The sequence below is a fragment of the Epinephelus fuscoguttatus genome, linkage group LG4 (assembly GCF_011397635.1).
Source record: "Epinephelus fuscoguttatus linkage group LG4, E.fuscoguttatus.final_Chr_v1".
Taxonomy (NCBI): domain Eukaryota; kingdom Metazoa; phylum Chordata; class Actinopteri; order Perciformes; family Serranidae; genus Epinephelus; species Epinephelus fuscoguttatus.
Genome location: NC_064755.1, coordinates 44,554,072 through 44,573,328, shown reverse-complemented (window position 1 = coordinate 44,573,328; position 19,257 = coordinate 44,554,072). Strand labels below are relative to the sequence as shown.

The 19,257-nt window shown below is 43.2% G+C and overlaps 1 protein-coding gene across 1 annotated transcript in view; it reads right to left on the bottom strand.

Moving 5' to 3' along the window:
- LOC125887005 (metabotropic glutamate receptor 8-like) overlaps positions 1 to 19,257 on the bottom strand; it is a 202,920-nt gene that overhangs the window by 85,665 nt on the left and 97,998 nt on the right. Inside the window, exon 4 of the mRNA XM_049573452.1 lies at positions 1,890 to 2,025. Within this exon, the coding sequence (XP_049429409.1) occupies positions 1,890 to 2,025 (136 nt within the window). The remainder of the gene's footprint in view (positions 1 to 1,889; positions 2,026 to 19,257) is intronic.

Here is a 19,257-nt window from a genome sequence, read left to right as displayed (position 1 = left end):
ATGTTACAGTGCACTGTTCTGCTGTGAAAGCTTTGGTCCTGGCATTCCCAAACACCATGTGGACCAGGTACCTCCCCTCATGTCAACCGCACTCCCCAGTGGCATTGCCAAAGGGGCTCAGGAATGGCCTGAGGAATGGGACAAAGAGTTCAAGGCGTCAACATGGCCTCAAAATTCCCCAGATCCCAATCTGATCGAGTGTCCTCAGATCCAAGTCTGATCCAAGGAGGCCTCACCGTGGATCGAGGGTACCTCTGAGGTATCGGCATGTCCTACAGATGCTTGATTAGATTTGGATCTATTGAATTTGGAGGCCAGGCGGGGCCTTGAGCTCTTTGTCACGTTCCTCGGGCCATTCCTGAACAACTGTCGCAGTGTGACATGGTGCAGTATCCTGGCATTTATGAACACCAGAACCAAAGGTTTACCAGCAGAGCATTGCATTGTAACAAGATGATCAATGTTATTCACTTCACCTGTCAGTGGTTTTAATGGTTTGGCTGATTGGCGACAGTGGTCCGCAACATCATGGACCATACGTGTCGAGATATGACGTCCAAGGTACCCTGGGTGTGTTGCTTGTTGACGTTCTGGGACGCCGTGTCAGCTTCAGCCTGTTACATGTTTTGTCTGTTTTCAAAATACACTTCTGTTTTCACAGGAAATGTACAGTTTGAAAACAGTCTCTTTCAAAATAAAAGCACTACGTCGGTACAACACTGCAAATTTACTTTTTTTTCCCTTTAACAACAAATGCATGTTGATGGGTTTAGAAAAAATGAACAGGGTTTGGCTTTACAAATTTACAGGAAGTGATGGTTGTTGCCCACCATCGACCAGCGACCTACTTGAACTTCCACCACCTGAACTTTGGTTGTTGTCCCGCTGCATTCCTCCTGACGCCTTTAAATAACAACAGTGAGTGGCCACATATCATGCCGACGTGAAAGGACGTCTTTGTTCGTTGGTGTCTGACACCGGAAGTCACTGCCCAAGTCCCAGATTTCGACGACTTCAGAGTGAGACTGGGTTGGCCAGAGGTGTGACGTGAAGGGGGCCCCTTTTCTACCTCCTGCCCCCTTACTTCTGGCTCCCTTGCTCAGACAACACCTATTGCAAACTCAGCTTTCATTTTGATCTCAACTATACATCTGTAAAGTTTCGTGACTGCATCTTGCACAGTTGTGACACTATCCCAAAATCTGTCCACAGACATACAGACACATAAGCAAAACTTAAAACAGCTTCTGTGGTTGTTTCTGTTACAATTAGTGTCACAGGGGCACAGTGCACCATGATGAAGCTCAAAGTGAAATCAATACCAGTTGTTGCAAAGTTATAGCGGCTGCTAACTAAGATTTTGAGCTGATGATGGTGCAACATGAAAACTTAAGGTACCACCAAAGACATTAATATTCATTCAAACCAGAAATATCAACCTCATGGTGGCGCCAGAGGAAATGTCAAGAGATCACCAAAGTCAGTAGGATTCAACCTCTGAGGATCATGAATGTCTGAAGAAAACGTCATGGCATCCATGTGACAGTTGTTAAGTGATGAAAGTGAAAATATTGCCATCCCATCGCTAAAAATAAAGTTAAATCTCAGACGAGCCTCAAACACTTCTTACAGGGACTTTAGTTTATACTGTCACCATAATAGCAGCTCATGTATGATTTCACCCTGCTTTCACCTGCTGGTGCACTAATCAGTTTGTTCTTGAAACAATTTTAGGTGTGTAGAGACTTAAAATTCCTTTAAAAAGATCTGATTGGTTAAAACCACCAGTGGACACCACCTAAAGCAACCCCAACGTTACTGTAGTTACTGAACTAATCCTGTCCTTGATTTACAGAATTAACCTCGTGTCTTGGTCTGCATGTTTTTACCTGATGTCGTCCTCGTTTGCGAACATGATGACAGCGCGGGCATTGGGCGTCTCCAGCAGACGCAAGACGATCTTGTCAAACTCTAAGGGTCTCGGCTCCCGAGGAATCTTCAGAGACTGAGCGATGCAAACCCCACCTGAGAGAAAAAGAAAGAGTGAATATTTAAAAGCAGGATTAAAGGATCAGTTTTTACTTCGAGGTGGTCATTGTGTCAGATTAGTCGATCAAAGAGACATAAATTCATGTTGGACTGCAACCAACCTGACCTGTGTGACATGCGACAGTGATCAGTGAGGCGTCAGCAGTGATGCAAGACATATTCAGATCCTTCACTTAGGTAAACATATCAATGAAACAATGTGAAAGCACTTTATTACAGGGAAAAGTTCTGCATTTAAAATCCTATTTAAGTATAAATACCAAGTATCATCACCCAAATCCCTGTCCGTCTGGTGGCAGAGGTCCAGGTGCTGGCAGCAGCACGAGGGTGAAGCCAAACCCCGCTCATCTGCACACACTGTGATGCCACACAGCTGGTTCAATATCAGCAAAGTTTCCCTTTATATTCTTTGTCTTGTGTGGCGATCAGCAGTGATGTGGTGGTTCACTTTTACACTGTGATCTGTAGCCTATAGTTCGGCTTTAGCTTCTAACTATCTTTGTCTTTTTAACCTGTTGTTGCTGCTGAGTCAGTTTGACATCCTGGATATATCCTTCAAACACAGACTGTAGACCCCTCTGTCTGCTGCTCTCTGGGATCACTGTTTCGTTTTCCCAAATATATGATCATAATATTTCTTCAGGGAGTGCAGTTAGTCACAGTGTGGGCTCCACGCTTACTCTGACAGCTTGTTGGACCATCACAAAGGGGTGGAGCTTAACGAAAGGTCAATTTCAGAGCTGTTTCTGGTAAAACAAAAAGGTTTATCTCTGTAGGGATCCTTTCTGTAATGTTGTCAGACACTTCAAATAGTAATCTGAGCCACTTTAATAAACGTAAACTGACTGTGAGAACATGCCTCAAGTTGAGCTGCTGCCATCTTCAGGTGTTGCTCAATACTGGACCAGTTTCTAAAATTGTCGATGCCATTGATCACTTTGGCACAAAAACATGGGAAAACAGGGTCCAGGATCTCATCAGACAGGAAGCTTCATTTTTTTTAGCTGATATTTTTAGCATCGTCTGCCGTTTTTTTCAGTGAACTTTCCCTCAGATTTCTGCTGACATTCATCCTCAGTGTGACGCTCTGCTGGTTTGTTCAGCAGCCTGAACATCTGGCAGTGAACGTGTTAACACATCTGCTTCTATCTGCAAATCTGTTAATGAGCTGGCTTCATCTACACTCCTGTTTATCTGTTGACTGTGCCATTATTCTTCCCATTATGTCTCTGCTGTAATGTTTTAATTATCTTCACTGTTTGTCTTGATCTTATCTTCCCACCGCTGCTGTGATGTGTCACCACAGAGATTATTAAACCTTCCTCTGCAGTCGCTAAAACAAAGGTCAGTGGGTTTATTAATGCTGCCAGATACTAAATACTGTCAAATTATCTCAAACATCTCACTAATGATTCCTTCATGCAGCATCAACTGCAAAAAAATATTCACTGGAGGGAACTATTTAATCACACACTGAGTCTGAAATGTTTCTAAAAAAAAAACCCAAAAAGCGAATGAAAAATAAATGGACCCTGGGCTGAGTTGACTTAATCTCTTTCCAGAGACAAGCATTTCTGATCTGCTTTATTTTGTCTTGTCAGCCAGCAGATGAAGCAGATGAGGAGAAGCAGCAAGAGGATGATGAGAAAGACTTGAAGAAAGAAGAAAAGGGGCCATTATGGGAGACTGTGGAAGAACAAACAAGAAGAGTTGGAGCTACAACATGAAAGAAGACCCTAGTTTTAGTCCCCGGTGTGGGTCAAACTTCAGAAATGCTGGATCCTACATTTCCCATAATGCAACTAGATGGGAGACACCTTCAATTTTGACCAGTAAACCTGTCAGATCTTTGGAGTGCCACTTTGATTTTTGTTGTTGGTGCACGACTTTTTACTACAGACTGTGTAAAAATAAAGGACACAGCCATCGTGATGTCACCCATCGATTTGTGGATTTGAGCATCACCATCTTGGATTTTTGCAGCCAAACGTAACCACATTTGGATGAGGGGGTGGAACTAACCTGAACTCTTGCTGCTAACTTGGAGAGCACTGTGCATTTACAGTCTGTTGTTAACTGTGATAGCAATGCTAATGCTAATTTTCGCGAGCAAATAAAGGGCTTAAAACCATTAAAACAAAATGTTCTCATCAGAAGAACTGAAAATCTGACTCCTTAAAGGGTCTTTTATTACAACCAGATGCTGAACAAGACTTTTTACAGTGACCAAATTGTTACAATTAACATTTATGAACTAAAAACACACTAAAATAGACCAAATTAGTGTGACATCACACAGACAAACAACAATTACTTCTAGGTAGTCAACTGGCAATTGCTATCAGTTGTGGAGATATGTAAAAGCCATAACTTTAACATTTAAGATAAATAATTAAACATGGTGGTGTGGCTGTGCTCAGTTCATAGGATGTGTTGCTTTGCTAGCATCTTTGATAAATTAATCTACCAGCATGGAAGCTAAATAATGTACTGCTGTAAAGTCAATATGTGTACGCAGGATTCATTTTTTTTTTTTTTTTTAGCTTGGCGCCACCTAGCGTCAGTGGTGTTGCATCGCACTGTCGCAACGACCAAATTGAGCGTGGGGATCAGATATAATCAATAATATGACTCTATTAAACTGTCTAAATTAAATCAAATGTGGGCTGTAAAGCCACCAGTATACCTCTATGTATATGTAGAATGAGAAGGTGTGTGGACACTCTACTAAATAAATGAGTAAAGAGACCGAGCAACAATTATCAGATTTATCTGAAGAGAAAACAAATAGTAATGCAAATAATTATAGCAGAATGTACAGTACCAGTACAAACAGCTCACAGTAAATGACACCAATATGTACAGTACCAGTACAAACAGCTCACAGTGAATGATACCAATATGTACAGTACCAGTACAAACAGCTCACAGTAAATGATACCAATATGTACAGTACCAGTACAAACAGCTCACAGTAAATGATACCAATATGTACAGTACCAGTACAAACAGCTCACAGTAAACGATACCAATATGTACAGTACCAGTACAAACAGCTCACAGTAAATGACACCAATATGTACAGTACCAGTACAAACAGCTCACAGTAAATGATACCAATATGTACAGTACCAGTACAAACAGCTCACAGTAAACGATACCAATATGTACAGTACCAGTACAAACAGCTCACAGTGAATGACACCAATATGTACAGTACCAGTACAAACAGCTCACAGTAAACGATACCAATATGTACAGTACCAGTACAAACAGCTCACAGTAAATGATACCAATATGTACAGTACCAGTACAAACAGCTCACAGTAAACGATACCAATATGTACAGTACCAGTACAAACAGCTCACAGTAAACGATACCAATATGTACAGTACCAGTACAAACAGCTCACAGTAAACGATACCAATATGTACAGTACCAGTACAAACAGCTCACAGTGAATGACACCAATATGTACAGTACCAGTACAAACAGCTCACAGTAAATGACACCAATATGTACAGTACCAGTACAAACAGCTCACAGTAAATGATACCAATATGTACAGTACCAGTACAAACAGCTCACAGTAAATGATACCAATATGTACAGTACCAGTACAAACAGCTCACAGTAAATGACACCAATATGTACAGTATCAGTACAAACAGCTCACAGTAAATGATACCAATATGTACAGTACCAGTACAAACAGCTCACAGTAAATGATACCAATATGTACAGTACCAGTACAAACAGCTCACAGTAAATGATACCAATATGTACAGTACCAGTACAAACAGCTCACAGTAAATGACAATATGTACAGTACCAGTACAAACAGCTCACAGTGAATGACACCAATATGTACAGTACCAGTACAAACAGCTCACAGTAAATGACACTACCAATATGTACAGTACCAGTACAAACAGCTCACAGTAAATGACACCAATATGTACAGTATCAGTACAAACAGCTCACAGTAAATGATACCAATATGTACAGTACCAGTACAAACAGCTCACAGTGAATGATCCCAATATGTACAGTACCAGTACAAACAGCTCAGTAAATGTACCCAATATGTACAGTACCAGTACAAACAGCTCACTGTAAATGACACCAATATGTACAGTATCAGTACAAACAGCTCACAGTAAATGATACCAGCAGAATGTACAGTACCAGTACAAACAGCTCACAGTGAATGACACCAATATGTACAGTACCAGTACAAACAGCTCACAGTGAATGATACACCAATATGTACAGTACCAGTACAAACAGCTCACAGTAAATGATACCAATATGTACAGTACCAGTACAAACAGCTCACAGTAAATGATACCAATATGTACAGTACCAGTACAAACAGCTCACAGTAAATGATACCAATATGTACAGTACCAGTACAAACAGCTCACAGTGAATGATACCAATATGTACAGTACCAGTACAAACAGCTCACAGTAAATGATACCAATATGTACAGTACCAGTACAAACAGCTCACAGTGAATGACACCAATATGTACAGTACCAGTACAAACAGCTCACAGTGAATGATACCAATATGTACAGTACCAGTACAAACAGCTCACAGTAAATGATACCAATATGTACAGTACCAGTACAAACAGCTCACAGTAAATGATACCAATATGTACAGTACCAGTACAAACAGCTCACAGTAATGATACCAATATGTACAGTACCAGTACAAACAGCTCACAGTAAATGACACCAATATGTACAGTACCAGTACAAACAGCTCACAGTGAATGATACCAATATGTACAGTACCAGTACAAACAGCTCACAGTAAATGATACCAATATGTACAGTACCAGTACAAACAGCTCACAGTAAATGATACCAATATGTACAGTACCAGTACAAACAGCTCACAGTAAATGATACCAATATGTACAGTACCAGTACAAACAGCTCACAGTAAATGATACCAATATGTACAGTACCAGTACAAACAGCTCACAGTAAATGATACCAATATGTACAGTACCAGTACAAACAGCTCACAGTAAATGACACCAATATGTACAGTACCAGTACAAACAGCTCACAGTAAATGATACCAATATGTACAGTACCAGTACAAACAGCTCACAGTAAATGACACCAATATGTACAGTACCAGTACAAACAGCTCACAGTAAATGATACCAATATGTACAGTACCAGTACAAACAGCTCACAGTGAATGATACCAATATGTACAGTACCAGTACAAACAGCTCACAGTAAATGATACCAATATGTACAGTACCAGTACAAACAGCTCACAGTAAATGATACCAATATGTACAGTACCAGTACAAACAGCTCACAGTAAATGACACCAATATGTACAGTACCAGTACAAACAGCTCACAGTAAATGACACCAATATGTACAGTATCAGTACAAACAACAGTAGACACAGTGGAATTATACCAATATGCACATGTAAACAGTCCCCATTCTAGAATAAACGCTACCGTATGGAAACCATGCGGCCGGTTGGAGCTCAAATTGAATGGGAAACAAAGTTCAGTGTTCACTTAGCTGGGCGTAACTTAGCTGGGCGATGTGCGTGGATAGCTGCCTCCGTGAGAAGAGAACAGAAGGAAGGGAGGGGGGTATCACTGTCCGAGGGCTGCCGTAGAATGGCAACCAGGACGTCAGCCGACCAACACTCGCTACCCGCTCCCTGGTTGCGGCGATTTGCGATGCTGGCCAGCTAGGAATGAACTAGCAGCCAGTACAGTCCAGTCCTCTCTGGTCTAGCTAACATTTAGCCGTGTTACTTACTGATCCATTAGAAAGAAAGCTAGCTGGACATGGGTTTTGAAGCCTCTTTGGTCACGGAGCTCCCTCCATCTCTTGAACGCCTGACTGAGGTTTACTCTTGTTTTTCCTCTTCTTTTATCACTCTCCTTTTTGCTCTTCTTTGCCTCCTCACACAGAGGAGCTCCTTTTCTTTTGCTAGGCTGTTTTTCACTTGTCTCCAAACTTTGTCCATCTGCCATTGTGCTCGAATCAAAAACCAGTCAACTGAGGCAGTGTTTGCTCAGCAGTTTCACTTCATGTACGTAACGTAGTCTCCTCCCTGGAAGTTATTGTAAATGTGATTCTGTCCATAGAGACAACTACAGCTACACCTATACTCCGTGAATCTAGGGGTTTATGCAACAGTTAAGTAAACAACATTGCTGCCATGGTAGCGGCTTCTCAACAGAAAGTCCCCACCTGTCACTCAAAGCAGCTATGCCTTTAATTATACCTAACTTTAAACCTTCAGATCATTTAAATGAGTGAGTTCTACAAAAATTCTCCCCCACAGTTGTAACGAAGGATCAAATTAGCTCCAGAGACCAAAACTGTTTTTTCGTCCCAGGCTGCAAACATGTCTCCGGGGACTGACTCACTTCTGGAGCCAGCCTCAAGTGGACATTAGAGGAACTGCAGCTTTTGGCTTCATTTTTTAGCCACAGAGGTTGCTGCTTGGTTTTTACACTAATTTCTATCAGAGAATCTGCGTTACAAAGTGGAGGTGCAGATGTTTGAAAGACCAGGGAGGAAAGGTCTACTGAAAGATACTTCCCAGTTGCATTATGGGTAATGTAGTATGCAGTATTCTTGGAATTTGATCCACAGTAGGGACTAAAAGTCAGGGTGAGGCAGGTCTGTGTGATTAATGTGCCATTTATCTTCCTCTTCATCCTCATGCTCTGTTGTAACCCCAACTCTTCTTCCTCATTTTTCACTCTCTCACCTCTTTTTCATTTGTCCAAAAGTCACATTGATGATCACTCAGTACATCAGCTGTTTTGAGTCACGACAATCTCGTAAGCCGACACTACATGTGCATCTCTTGCAGTTTACACGACTGCTGTGACATCAGTTTTCTAACTGTAGTTTTCTCCGACACTCACATCTTCAGAAAAAGACGCAAAAAAGAAAAGGAGAACAGGGGTTGTGCTTGTTGAGATATTATCTGCCAAGGTAAAGCTGTAAGATAATATAAGATAAAGTCAGGTAAGATGAGATAGTGCTGTGTTTATCCTGGGGAAAATGCTGTGCAGAAGTTACAATACAAAGTATGAACAGTGCAAATAAAACATACTAAAATAAAGCATCCCCTCAACAAAAACAGGATATTTCAGCTCCTGAGTTTTTCATACGATGATATAATATACTTGGATCTCACTTCTTCTTTATTACAGTTTTATTCACGTCCTCTAACCTTCTGCCTTGTTTTGCAGCTTCCTGTCCGGATGCAATCAGCTGGTTTCGCTTTAAGGTTCAGTAACAAAAGCTGATGTTTTTCTTCGTCACATCATTAAACTCTCCGCTTCGTCCTCACCGAAGTCTCCACCACTATAAACCAATTTAAAGTTTGTGACATTGTTCCTGCAGTCAGTGCTGCCACCCCGGGGACAGATAAACGAGAGCAGTGGTGGAGTTTTGACGATGAACTTTGTGCCTTTGTCATGAAGTAAAGTAAAGTACAGTAGAGGCAGAACAGACAAACCTCACTCTGTAAAGCAGTTCCAACTTAATTGGCTCTGGAGTGGAGTTTTTCCACCGGCCGATTGTCGCAGGAAATCTCCAGGGGAAAAGAAACAAGCTGAAAATAATCCCGTCTGTTTGGTCTGACCTCGATTGTTTAAACAGGAGAGACGTCTGAGAGGTTTTTAAGGAGGTAGAACTGGAGCTCCAGAGTTCAAAGATTACTGCAGTAAAGAGATAGAAAAGGTATCTCTAAGCAAGACTGAAGGTTTCTGAACATAAAGTCTGACTGTATGTGTGAGATATTTACTCTGAGCAGGTAGTTAAATCCTGCGTTTGTGTTGCGTCTTGAAAACCAAAGATTAACTTTATGTGAACAAAAACTAAAAATGAATGTTTAGTTTTTAAGCTTTATAAAGACTCTGACCCCTGAAACCTTGTCCCAACAATCAGCAGCCATGGGCTCCTCTAAACAGCTGCCTAGCACTCTGAAAACTAAAATAACTGATGAAGACTATAAAATAGCAAAGTGTTTTCAGGTCACTGTTTCCTCAGGTCATGACGTCATTAAGAAATGGCAGTTAACTGGAACTGTGGAGGTCAAGATGAGGTCTGGGAGACCAAGAAAACTTTCGGAGAGAGCTGTTCGTAGGATTGTTAGAAGGGCAAATCAAAACCCCCGTTTGACTGCAAAAGACCCACAGGACGATATATCAGACTCTGGAGTGGTGGTGCACTGTTCTGCTGTGCAGACACACCTGGACAAATATGACCTTCACGGAAGAGTCATCAGAAGAAAACCTTTCCTGTGTCCTCACCACAAAATTCAGCGTCAGAAGTTTGCAAAGGAACATCGAAACAAGCTTGATGCTTTTCGGAAACAAGTACTGTGGACTCATAAAGGTAAAACAGAACTTTTTGGGCACAATGAGCAAAGGTATGTTTGGAGAGGAAGGGACACCTGTCTGTTAAACATGGGGGTGGATGGATGATGCTTTGGGCTTGTGTTGCAGCTAGGGGTGTAACGGTACGTGTATTTGTGTCGATCCGTTCGGTACATGACTTTCGGTTCGGCAAGATGCTGTACTGAATTACTGGGTGCAGGACATTATTTTATTTCATTTTGTTTTATTTTAATTCCGTTTTTGCGAGCCGAACCATTTAAAATATCTAGTTCCCCGACAGACATAATTGAGTGACGGACCGAGTCCAACTGTAAATCTCCGCTTTCACTTTGTGCAGCGCATTCTCGCATTTTGACAACATGGCAAGTGAGCCTGACGAACCTGAAGACCCACCCGCAAACCTTAAGTCCTCCGTTTGGGAACACTTTGGTTTCAGGGTAAAATACGAAGATGGAAATAAACAAGTGGACAAGACAAAAGCAGTGTGCCGACACTGCAGAACAGCGGTCGGGTATGTACTTGGAAACACGTCTAACATGCTAACGCATCTAAAGCCACACCACCCGAGTTTGAACGTTAACCGGCACGACTAGAAAAAGCAATCTGGTGCAAACTACGATATCGTCATCGTTTAAAAAGAAAGAGTGTTTCCCTGACCATCGCGCTAAAGAAATAATCAGCGCCTTTGGAGTTGAGTAAAATTGTTTAAGCTGCACTTTAGATATAAGCATGTTTTGTTTACTGCACTTTAACAAAGTGGGAAAGCTAAGTAAGTTCCTAGTAAAACTGAATCTGAGCAGGCTTTAAAGCTGACCAGCTGCACTATACTTTTTATTTTAATTGAGTAAAACTGTTAAAGCAGAAATGTATATTTATATTTTTCATTCAAAAAATGTGTTAAAAAAACAGCAGGATTTTATTTTTCACTTTTATATTTCTATTTTCATTCAAACAATGTGAAAAAGCAGGATTTTATATATATTTGTTTCATTCAAAAATTGTGTAAAAAGAGTTAACTGCTGTGGTGGTATGTTTTAATAAGGTTACCAATAAGTAAAAGATATTTAATAGTTGTCTATTTTTTTCATTACTGTACCGAAAAGACCGAACCGTGACTTGTGTACCGAGGTACGTACCGAACCGTGATTTCTGTGTACCGTTACACCCCTAGTTGCAGCCAGTGGCACAGGGAACATTTCACAGGTAGAGGGAAGAATGGATTCAGTTAAATTCAAGAAAATTCTGGAAGCAAACATCACAGCATCTGTAAAAAAGCTGAAGCTGAAGAGAGGATGGCTTCTACAACAGGACAATGTTCTTAAACACACCTCCAAATCCAAGAGGAGCATGCTGAAGGTTTTGCCGTGGCCCTCACAGTCCCCCGAATTAAACATCATTAAACATCTGTGGATAGAGCTCAGAGAGCAGTGCATGAAGACGGCCCAAGAATCTCACAGAGCTAGAAGCCTTTTGCAGGAAGAATGGGTAAAAATCCCCCAAAGTGAAGGAGCAGCGGCTTTATTCAGAGTTCCCTCTGAATATCTGAGCTCCTCACCCTATCTCTAAGGCTGCAGACTGACAGTCAACAAGTCATTTAGTCAAATCATTTCAGCTTTCCTTGAATACATAGTTAGTTACAAAGTTTAATTTAAATCAAATCTGATTTTTCATTCATTGTTCATATAGTTTGTAGGTATAAATCCTAATTTGCAAAGTAAAGCTGGCAAATAAGTGTACCCATCACTAAAAGAACGTATTCATGTACAAGTACCTCCAAGTTAAAGTTGTATCTCTGTGTAAGACAGGGGAGCTGTGTGAGTTCAGATCTGTTCAGGCTGATCTCGGAGGCTCTAGGGAAAAAGCTGAAGATAAAAACATTTAAGACCCTACTGCCATTATCATCATCATCAGCGGAGGCCGCCTGCAGTCTCTCTCCCACAGCACACGGCTTCATTCACATGCTTTCAGAGTAAAATTGATTCCATTCTGAACTCATTGCTACGTTACACAGGTCCATCAGGCCATCTGATTGGAGCTGCAGCATCTCTCCCGTACAGGCTCCCTGTCTTTTCAACAAGGCTTTAGGATTATATATTTGAAGGTTTGAAGGTCATGCTGCTGAGAGCGTGAAGGCAGCACCATCATCTCACATCTTAGTGAGAGGATTTTTTTTTCTTGCTCTTCATTCAAAGTAAGCCCAGTTTTCTTGACACCTGAAGGTCGTTAGTTTTAAAAACACCGTCTGATGTAAGAGCACAGTCAGAGGTGAACGGGAAAAGACGTAAATGCGACGTGATTACAGTGAAGTGATCATTTAAAAAGATTGAAAGCACCTGACTAGAGTGCCAGCTCATCACCAACAGGTCAAAATCATGACAGAACAGAACAGAACAAGATTGATGCCAAAAATTACATTAAAAAGCAGTGTGTCAGATTTAGGGAGATTTAGAAACATCTAGCAGTGAGGCCTGCAGATTGCAACCAGCTGAAACCTCTCCGATTACAATTTCTTCAGTGTTCATCAATTAGGAAGTTTTAACCTGAAGCCGAATTATCCACGGAGGTCTCTTTATTTCCAAAACAAACAGACCAGGGGTCTCATTTATGAAACAATGTGTGGGATCCATACTCAAAATGTGTGTCTGGACACAAGCCAAAAATGGCATGCACCAAAAATTCAGTCTTCCGCCCCCATTATCTGTGTCGCCAACTACCAGTCTCCAATATGTTCTTAGGCATGGGTCAAAGTTTCTCCTATCAAGTCTGTTTTTACACATCACAACTTTTGCATGGGAAGTGTTATACGCCTCTTCCAGGCCTCGTTTTGTGCATACGCAATGTTGAGAAATGAGACTACAGGTGATTTTAACCAGTAAAGACAGTTTCAAGTTACAAATCAGTCCATCGCTGGCATGTCGGAGCTATGCCATTAGCCTAGCACCTGCTAATGCGTGTTCACCATTTTTATCTCACAACTTAAGATCTAGATAATCAGGATGTTTTGATCAAGAGCTGAATTGTCAGCAGAGGTCTCTTCCTCTGAAACAAACAGACACCAGGCTTTTCCAAAGTCCGGCACAAATCCCTATCCCAGCTGACACTGTGAGAGGCAGGGTTCACCCTGGACAGGTCACCAGACTATCACAGGGCTGACACATAGAGACAGACAACCATTCACACTCACATTCACACCTACGGACAATTTAGAGTCACCAGTTAACCTGCATGTCTTTGGACTGTGGGAGGGAGCTGGAGCACCTGGAGGAAACCCACGCTGACACAGGGAGAACATGTCGGAGCACCTGGAGGAAACCCACGCTGACATGGGGAGAACATGTCGGAGCACCTGGAGGAAACCCACGCTGACACGGGGAGAACATGTTGGAGCACCTGGAGGAAACCCACGCTGACACGGGGAGAACATGTCAGAGCACCTGGAGGAAACCCACGCTGACACAGGGAGAACATGTCAGAGCACCTGGAGGAAACCCACGCTGACACAGGGAGAACATGTCGGAGCACCTGGAGGAAACCCACGCTGACATGGGGAGAACATGTCAGAGCACCTGGAGGAAACCCACGCTGACACAGGGAGAACATGTGGGAGCACCTGGAGGAAACCCACGCTGACACAGGGAGAACATGTCATAACACCTGGAGGAAACCCGTGCTGACACAGGGAGAACATGTCGGAGCACCTGGAGGAAACCCACGCTGACACAGGGAGAACATGTGGGAGCACCTGGAGGAAACCCACGCTGACACAGGGAGAACATGTCAGAGCACCTGGAGGAAACCCACGCTGACACAGGGAGAACATGTCGGAGCACCTGGAGGAAACCCACACTAACACGGGGAGAACATGTCGGAGCACCTGGAGGAAACCCACGCTGACACAGGGAGAACATGTCAGAGCACCTGGAAGAAACCCACGCTGACATGGGAAGAACATGTCGGAGCACCTGGAGGAAACCCACGCTGACACAGGGAGAACATGTCGGAGCACCTGGAGGAAACCCACGCTGACACAGGGAGAACATGTCGGAGCACCTGGAGGAAACCCACGCTGACATGGAAAGAACATGTCAGAGCACCTGGGGGAAACCCACGCTGACACAGGGAGAACATGTCAGAGCATCTGGAGGAAACCCACGCTGACACAGGGAGAACATGTCAGAGCATCTGGAGGAAACCCACGCTGACACAGGGAGAACATGTCAGAGCATCTGGAGGAAACCCACGCTGACATGGGAAGAACATGTCGGAGCACCTGGAGGAAACCCACACTGACACGGGGAGAACATGCAGACTCTGCACAGAAGGGCTCCCCCACCCTGGGGTTCGAACCAGGAACCCTCTTGCCGTTTTCTATCACTAAGGAGAGCGGAATGCCCAAAAAATGAAAGCATATCGGTGCAAACAGACTTCCGAACAAAAACCAAAGCCCACAAAATACCACAGTCCTTCAAAATAAAAGGCCTCTGAGTCCCTCCTCCTCCACTGCCACTGACATCTTTTACATTTTCTTGTGTTGTTTTGTCTCGTGTTCATAAAATATGAATCCCTGAAAACACATAACAGGGAACATCGGCACTTAACCATCAGTAGTTGCCGTGGTAACATGGCAACTCCCCCCCCTTACATTCCAGCTACTGTGTGTTATCTAATAACATGCTGGAAACCCTTTATCAATAATGGATTTATGAGAACGTGGAGACATTTCACATTAGCTTTATCCTCAGAGATCTTACTGGTGATGTTGAAGCTCTGCTGACCTTCACTCTGCTGAGATCAATGAAGCTCTGAGCAGATTTTATCTCCCAACACTACACAGCAAACTAAACTCTTCTCACACTCCAACAGCAACAGAGCGATTTTGGTTATTAGAAAGCACAGCCAGCACGGTAAGATGTTTATCTCTCTCTCGTTCTTTTGTGTTTTACTTTTTCTTTTTTCACCTTTTACCTCCAAAACTCCAGCTCCTTTAATGTCATTTTTCATGTTGTGTGAAATATGATGCAATTATCACCCCAATAGTTCCAGTCCTTGATTATAACTGGCTGAGCCATACTCAAAGCCGATATAAAATTCTCTATAAACACACAGCTGTCACCGCATTACAGTTTTAATATGACTGGGCCAATTAGTCACCCATTGTCATATGGTACGCAGAGCTGAAGAGCAACTGGAGCCTGAAACATTCATCATCCACCAGGACGAGATCAGTCAAAGAGAGGTTGGAGAAATGAAGCTCTAGAGAAAGTTTGTCATGAAAACTTTACTTTTACGTGGCTAGATCTTTAAAATATTTCTCATAACTGCCAATCGCTCCCTGTAGCCTATCATCTTACTGCTTCCTCTTTTAAATATGGATCTCTTTCTGCTCGTAGTTCCTTCATGCTGCGATTGTGCGCACCCGCCACCTCCCCATCACAGATGAGTCATCGCAGATTCATCAGCCTCATCAGCCTTCAATCTGAGAGTCATCAGAAACCACGACTACCAGCATCTGGACTCCATGGGGGATTGATCTTGCTGCTGCTCATATGCTGCTTGATTGCAAATCTCCCATGGGAGTCCAAGCGCCAAAGACATTCTGCCAATTCATATTCATCGCATCATCTCTACACCTTCAATCCGTATTAAACAATCATCTTTGTGTCATTCACCTGGCCTCTCCTGGTTGAAATGCCTGTAGTTGCTGCTGTCCAATCTACCAGCATTTTATCTCCATCTCAAACAGACAAACTGCACCAACCATCTACGGCAGCTGCTACATAATGTCACCAAACTCATTTCCTTGTTCCTGGTTGTGAAGACGCAGACATGTGTGACACAAACATCTCACATTTATCAAGAAGAATTACTACTAGAGACTGGGCAATGTCACATGTCCACGTTTGGTCATGGACCTTCCACGTCCACATATGGCGTCCAAGGTACCCTGGGTGTGTTGCTTGTTGATGTTCTGAGATGCCGTGTCAACTTCAGCCTGTTACATGCATTGTCTGTTTTCAAAATACACTTCTGTTTTCACAGGAAGTGTACAATTTGCATGCAGTCGCTTTCAAAATAAAAGCACTATGTCAGTATAACATCTTGAAATGCTGTTGTTTTCTTTCAACAGCAAACACACACGTGGTTAAATATTGCCAACACACGCAGGTGGTTGGGTTTAGGAAAAAATAACACGCTTTGGTTTCATAATCTTACAGGAAGCAGGTGAAAGTCAGTGGTAGTTGATCCCATTCACCAGCTCTCCTGCCCGCCCCACTTGGACTTCTGCTGCCTTAACCTTTGTTGTTGTCCTGACACGTTTCCCCCTGACGCCGCTGGCATCTTTACACAAAAATGGTGACTGGCCATGCAGACATGAAAGGACAACTTCCGATGACCTCCCCTCCGTGAGCTGTTTGTTGCGGCCACTGGTTGCTTAGAGGTAACGATAACAAGCTCTTCTCCTGCTGATTTCATGTTCTATCTCTCCACGTCCACCCAGAAAAATGGCCTCAGTGTTATTTAGTAGGTTTTGCTGTGTAGTTATGTTGTCGTGGCCTTATGTCATATTTCAAAATAAAAGTAGTAAGAGTTTGATTTTTTTTTTTTTTGTTCCTTCTCCATTTGTGGCGCCCCTTACGGATGACAGTGCCCTGAGCATCCACGTACACTGCCTATGCCACAGGCCACCACTGCCCGACATCCATTGCAGAAACATGGTACCCAGTGTCAACCCTCTGGTCTCCACTGGTTAACGAGCCTCGGTTGGCCTGTGCTGTGCACCAGCCTGGTCGGGTGTGAGCTAGCAGAGGTGGTGCTGCTCATTCGGGACAAGGTTGCTGTGGAAACACTGTGCCCACCCTAAAGGCCCTGACACACTAAGCCAATGGTTGGCCGTCGACCAAAGTCGGGCCGTCAGTGAGCGACAGTCGGCCTACTTTTTGCAGTGTGTCCTGCACGGTCGGCACTTCGGCGTCGGTGGCTTTTCGGCTGATTGAGCATGCTGAATTGGCGGCGGAGCTTGTCGGTGAGAGAGATCACTCTGATTGGCTGTTCAGGTTTTATTTCCTCGCCCCTGTAGCGAGTGAATCTGCCTGTAGTGAAACCGGGGCTAACCGGTGCTTCCTCCTCAGGCTCCACTTCACTCAGCTGCCCCACAGACCCGCTGCTTCTTCCCACTTTAGCCTGAATAACAAACCGGGGCTAGCTGGGAGCGGCTAGCGGAGCGTTAGCCGCAGCATGACCGGAGGGAAGCACAGCCAGTTAGCCTCCGCTAGTCTCTGAGCTAGCCCCGGCTCTCCGTTTGGATCCAACCGGAGCACCGAGCCCTGGTTTGTTATTCAGGTTAAAGTGGGAAGAAGCAGCGGGTTTATCGGGCAGCTGAGTGAAGTGGAGCCTGCGGAGGAAACACCGGGACCGTCTGGATGTAATAGTCCGTGGAGGTGCTGCGGTGCTCGGCTGCACAGATAGGAAACACCTCGGCTAACAGGATGTACCACTCTCTCACTCCGCTCTCTCTCACGCAGGCGCAGAACGTACGTGCTACTTGGCTGTCGGATGTAGTCCGTGTAGTGTTTTCCAATGCAACTGACACAGGGCGACGTGAGGCGACGTAGACGACACAACAGTTGGCTTTCGTCGCCGCTAGTTCTTTGATGTCCGTTTGGTGTGTCCGCACCTTAACCAATTAACAGTTAACCACTGACATCCATAATAACCAGCAATGAAGCCACTTTAAGACCATCAGGACAGGATTCATGTGACAGCCACATGTTAACCACCTTCATTCTTCTTAACGGTTTGCCTTAATTAGGTCACTGGATCAGTTTTAAAAGGCCGGCTGACCCTGCAGCCTGGATACAAATCTGACCTTTAGCTCCCATTACCACAGCCCAGTCCAGCTGAATCTCCTAAAGCTTATAGCCAACAAATGGGCCTCCAGTCAGGACTGTGTCTCAGTGTAAACAGCTTCATAATTATCAGGTTAGGCAGAATTCCAACCCAGTCAGCAGACGGAACTGATAAAGATTTTGCAAATTATATACAACAGTATATTTTATAACCACAAAGTGTCTGACAATAAACTCATTTATCTGTATGAAGGAACTGTGTGAAAACCCCGGGAGGCTCTCCTCTATGTTGCCTCCTGAGGAAACCTCTGCTGATAAATGTGGAAATAATAAAGATGGACACACACAACATGATTTTAATGAGGTTTAGCTTCAGCCGAGACTTTTCCAATATTGGAAAACCACTGTGGAAAATCAGCCACTGAGGCTTCTCCTGCTGCGCTTAAATCCATTAAATTAACTTTGGGCGCCAAAGTGGGAAATAATCAGTTAACAGAACTTGTATGAAATAATTTGTACACTTTACACTCTGATGTGCAGCGTGGTCACACACACACACACACACACACACACACGCACACACACACAGATGTGATAATGTGGGAATGTGCTCCCATTCCCTGGGAAACAGATAAGGAAATCCCTGCAGCTTCTACCAGGCTGAGGATTTACTTTAAGCTCCTCAGGGAACATCTCTGCTGGAAGCTGCTGTGCTGAAGTGAAATAGTTAATTCCTACAGATACAACGAAATTCATTACCTGGAGCTCATTTAGCATTTCTTTAAAAAAAAACAAAAAACAAAAAAAAAGGATAAAGACCCTTTAAATTAAATTGTTTCCATTTGGACTGAAGTTACCTGCACTCTGCTGAAAACGTTATTGAATTTTTTATTGAACCTGGTGTCACCTTTTCTTTTGGTAGCTTTTATTTTCTTTATTTT